The sequence below is a fragment of the Belonocnema kinseyi genome, chromosome 4 (genome assembly GCF_010883055.1).
Source record: "Belonocnema kinseyi isolate 2016_QV_RU_SX_M_011 chromosome 4, B_treatae_v1, whole genome shotgun sequence".
Taxonomy (NCBI): domain Eukaryota; kingdom Metazoa; phylum Arthropoda; class Insecta; order Hymenoptera; family Cynipidae; genus Belonocnema; species Belonocnema kinseyi.
This window is the reverse complement of record NC_046660.1, coordinates 108,289,313-108,294,635: the sequence shown is the minus strand read 5'-3', so window position 1 is coordinate 108,294,635 and position 5,323 is coordinate 108,289,313. Positions and strand designations below refer to the sequence as shown.

The 5,323-nt window shown below is 34.4% G+C and overlaps 1 protein-coding gene across 5 annotated transcripts in view; it reads right to left on the bottom strand.

Moving 5' to 3' along the window:
* Window positions 1-575: 575 nt before the first annotated feature.
* LOC117171356 (hydroxysteroid dehydrogenase-like protein 2) overlaps window positions 576-5,323 on the bottom strand; it is a 21,352-nt gene continuing 16,604 nt past the window's right edge. For all 5 annotated transcript variants that reach the window (XM_033358601.1, XM_033358600.1, XM_033358604.1 and 2 more), the window contains one exon: window positions 576-2,263. In XM_033358601.1, coding sequence (XP_033214492.1) covers window positions 931-2,145 — 1,215 coding nt within the window. In that variant the 5' untranslated portion in view covers window positions 2,146-2,263 and the 3' untranslated portion in view covers window positions 576-930. The remainder of the gene's footprint in view (window positions 2,264-5,323) is intronic.

The following is a 5,323-nucleotide window of genomic DNA, read 5'->3' as shown; positions in this document are numbered from 1 at the left end:
GTTTAAACGAATAAAAATTTGTTAAACATTAAAAAAATGTATCAAAATGACGGAAGTATTTAATAAGCCACATAGGATACTAATTTTAGAAAAAGTGGACATGTCTGGCTCGATTTTAGACCTTCGCAAAATAAACAATCATTGTTTACATAATTTAATGTTTTAAAATTTTTTACTGCTCCAAGAGATGACAAACTATTATATTTCATTAAAAAATGCGACTATTTTTTTACATTTTTTTAGAGAATAATTGTTTAAATAAGCTACATTTATCTAAACAATTAAAAATTATTAAAAAATTATTAAGGATTTTTAAATAATCCATTAGTAATAATTAATGATTAAAGAGATGTTAGACAATGCTTCAAAATTAACAATAAGTAAGAATTTCACTTTTTTTATTTTTGGATCCTGTTTCTTTCACGAACGTCTATGCCACATTCAACATGAATTTTGATGACATCATTGGGACAACAATCCCTCTAAATTTCTTGACAATGCTTTCTCAATAAAGAAACAATAAATAAACGATATTTTTACATATTTATTTTGTATGAAAGTATTTATTTTGCAATCCAATCCGTAAAAATTCATTATTGTGGCACCACATTAATACATATTTACATATATTACATACAGTAAAAAACTTACATACACATAATTTACATATATTACAAAGAGTAGATAAAATATAAAAATAGGAGTAGTTCCTCAACTGCACGTCCCTACGAATTCTTGAATTTTCCGTAGCAATGTATTGTTTATCAGTTGAACTGTCTTTGATGCTAAATTAACTAAATTTTTGATAAAATGCTTTAGGCTTTCATACATTGTATATTTGACAATGGTTGACAATAAAAGATAAATTTATGAAATGCACTATACAACAGTTAATGCCCTCATTTATTTAAACTGTCCGTTTCACAAGAATTAAATCTTAGATTTTAAGTTGATCATCAACTTTTCTAATTTCATCGCCTTCTGCAAATTACCCGTAATTTTTAGTTTCCCCGTCATAAATGCAGTGGCAGGTTTTATTTTCCCAGAGAACATAGCAAAGAAGTTCTGTGAATCCATAGTAAGAATTGCATCAGCTGGTTGATTCGGCTCTCCCTTGCCAACAGCACCCTTTCCATTTTTTAAATCTAAGAACCAAACGCCAGCCTCATCTCCTTTTACATTAAACTGATATATTGCTCCTGTCTTGCTGACAAGTTCCGCACTTACACTACCTTCAATAGCTCTGAATAAATCAGTTAATTTCCCAGTCTGGCGCTTATCTCCGCTTGAATGTATTTCTGCAGCATCAATGTCCAAGAAAGCATCTTGCAATAAATTTTGCTCGTTTGCCGGATTACAGGCATATATAGAAAAGTCAGTGATGCCTTCTTTTTTTAAAAAGTCTTCATCGACAAAGAAGTTGCCGGTAATAGATCTGCTGTCTTTGCAAATCAAAGCATAAACAGCATCTGCCATAATTTCGGGTTTTCTACTAAAATCAGCTGCACTGGAACCATGCAGCATCTCAATTGCAGCAGTGTGAATTGTCGTCTTAGGCCACACAGCATTTACTGCGACTCCCTCTTCTTTGAATTCTTCAGACATGCCAAGAACGCACATTGACATGCCATACTTTGCAATTGTGTATGCAACGTGGTTTCTAAACCACATAGGATTCATATTTAATGGAGGACTCAAGTTAACTATGTGAGGGTTTTTGCTTTTCAGAAGATACGGCAAACACATCTTGGATACAAGGAAAGTTCCTCTGGCATTGATGCTGTTCATAAGATCATACCGTTTCATATCAGTAGCCAGCGTACCTGTCAATGAAATGGCACTCGCATTATTCACGAGAATATCAATCCCTCCAAATTTTTTCACGGCATTATCCACTGCAGATTTGACTTGTGCTTCATCTCGCACGTCAACGATGCACGGAAGCGCGCGTCCTCCAATTTTTTCAATTTCCTGAGCAGCAGTATAAATCGTTCCTGGAAGTTTTGGATGTGGTTCAGCGGTTTTGGCTGCAATAACAATATTTGCTCCATCTTTTGCGGCTTTCAAAGCTATGCTCTTCCCTATACCTCTGGAAGCTCCAGTGATGAAAATAGTACAGCCGGCTAATTTTCCGGTGTTTATCATCGTTAAGGATGATGAAACAAATTCGGGAAGAATTAAATCGCTATATAATATCCGTTGGCAGTTTATTGATAATCCTCATAAAAAGCTGGTGCTTGGCATACAACTCATTGAGGTATTCCTGAAAAAAAGAAGAACACGTATTAGACACCAAAAAGTCAAAGTATCTCAAGGTCTTGAAGAAAGTCTTCAAAGATGTAATCAAATTTTAGGAATCAACTAAATCTAAAAAGGAATCAGTGAAATCAGGATATTCGTTCGTGCTTATTTCGAGATATTTTTACTGCCTGCTTTACACAATGACCGCAAAACTTCATTTTCGAAATTCCCTGAATTTTCCCTGACCAACTTTTCATTTTCTATACCCATTTTTATTTAACCTTCAAGCGTTCGCGCCAACTTGAGTCACACCAGCGCTCGCGTAGACTGTCAGTTGACCGCCCACGTTTTTTCTTGATTATCAAGCTGTTTTCTGTAATTTTCGTGATTTACTTACTGCCATGAGAGCAAAGCAACTATGATACAACTCGACAGACACCTTTTTGAATAAAACTCTTTATTTAAACAACATATTGTTAGCCACCAACATAATATATGTTTTATATGCAAAAAGTCAGCCTTTGGCATGTACACACTAGGCAACATGGTAAAAATGTAGACAACGAAAGTAAAGAATAAGAAATTAAGTAAGTAGACATTATTTTAGGTTTCAAGATCATTCATGTGTTTCCATTTCCTCTTTCTCAGACACCTGGCAATTATCACATCTTATTGTAGTAATTGGTTCCGCTCAGTAAAGTTCCGAGTTTGAAACTGTACTGAGCGGAACGAGGGGGGTGGGTCAATCTAACTTTTGGCGGAACTAGTAGTCGGAAGTGTAAATAAGAAATAAAACTCCCTCCCATCTCACCCAAAGCTCACTGGTGAGCGTGTCATTCGAAAATCCAAAAACACTGTCACTTGACAGTCCACGCGAACCCTTGAAAGTTGAAGACCAGAATTCTAAACTTATAACATTTTTAATATAAGGTCTTATACATATGAATGGAATAACACAATTCAAATAAAACAATATTATCTATTATTTTTGACATTTATTTAAGGGGTTATTCCAGTTTGAAAATTTTAAAAATCGATTTTTCATTGCTTTTTTGAAAGTATAACATTTCAGAAATATTATTTCGAAATTTCATCAAAATCAAAATTACTGAGCTATACGACCTCAAGCGAAGGTGTCTCAAGCCGTTTTTGAGCAAGTAGGTAGCTACGAGAAGCTGCGACTATTGTCCTCCACTCTTAGGTAGCACACACAAAATGAATCGTGCAAAAGTCGGAAGAGAAACAAGAAAATCGACGATAATGTACAAAAGCAGATAAAAAAAAGTGTTTATTAAAAAAAAAAACTGCGGAGATCAAAGATTTCGTGCAGCGCAAAATACTAAAGAAGCCATAAAGCGTCGACGCCAATAAAAAAATCGCCTCTGCTGAGGCTAGTGATGAAGAAGAAGGATGTCTGTATGGTGCTGAAGCTGACGACTCAATGTAAATTGCCAAATATAATTTTTATATTACATGGAAATCGAAATGAACTTCCTGTATCGTAAAAAAAATTTAAAAAAAAAAATCGTTAATTTTTTTATGCATAAAAAATTGACTACATTAAAATATATATTGTTTCAACACAAGGTGTTTATGTTATAAATAACTAACAAAAATGTCGTGACGATCGGTTAAACCGTTCTTTAGATATGGTGTGCATCAACTTCGAAAACGTTGTTTTTTAGATACACGTATTACGCGTGTTTGAAATCGCGTTTTGTTTAAGACAACGTTTTCGTTAAGATGCGTTTATCTCAAAACCGTTTTTCGCGCGGTATACAAAATACCTAAAGAACGGCTTATGCGATCACCACCAAATTTTGATAAGTTATTCATAACACTAAATTGTTGACCTTGATCGAAGGATTTTTAACTTTGTCAATTATTTCTTTTTTTTTATAATAGCAAAAAATATACGCTTTTTTGTCAAAAACAAATTGTGTTTAAACATGCGCCATTTTGTCGAAAGTTGAAATATCGTTAAATGCTTCGTTTACAGACAAGAGTAAGTGATACTTTAACTACTGACACTCGAATTTTTTGTTTCAGATGATCCTGTCATGATAAGTATTGATCACCGCAAAACACCTTTTTGTAGACTTCTGGGAGTCTTCTGGGAGACTTCTGGGAGACTTCTGGACTTCCGTGTAAGTACGCGCATCAAAATGAGGGGCCAACTCAAAAAAACGGACTGGTTATTTTAGACGAGCAATTACAGATTGGTCGTTTTGTATGATCTATCCAAGAGAGGAATTTTTAACATTCAGGTATCGAAATGCATAAAATCGCGTAATTTAACAAAATAGATAAGAAACCTAATCTAAATCTTTCTCTTTAAATTCCTTTTATTAACAGAATATAAATCTAAATACTATTTTTTGTATTAAATGCCATTTCGGCATTATTATCCTACCTTATAATTACTTCATTAGTGCGTAAATGATGTTGAATGTTCGCAAAAAAGCAAAAATCGTTTCTGCATATACATACGAATTTTCGCTCTACCTCGAAATCACTCAAAGTTCAGATACATCGTTTCATATTTGCACTGCAGTATTCGACACTAAGTTTCTTGTAAATAAATTGCTTCTTGTGCATTTCAAATCTACAGTAGTCGAAATAGAAGTAAAGATATATAAAACTTTGTGGGAAAAAGGATGCCTGTTCTACATAGCTTTTTTTGCCAAATATGCTTTCGAGAATTAAGTTTCTTTAAAGAATTAGGGGGTATACATTTCTAATGAGAAAATCTTGACAACTGGGGGAAATACGACCTGTTTCCCCGAAATACATTTTTTAAATATTATTTGCGTAATACACTGGGTCTGGTTATAAGAACCGTCATGTTAAGCTATTTCTAGAACTACTGGACTCGTGTGGGCAAGGTATCTGGCGATTTGCGGAGCAAGGTAGTCGTAGTGACAAAGAGGCAGTTTGCAGGTGATCACGCACGTATATGGCGTAATATTAGGAAATGGTTCACACCAGTGATCCCAGATCTGAAACGAGATGCGGTCCAATCCTATGACAGGGCTATGTCCGTGTGAATATAGTAGGAGACGCTGTAAATGACTGAGTTGCG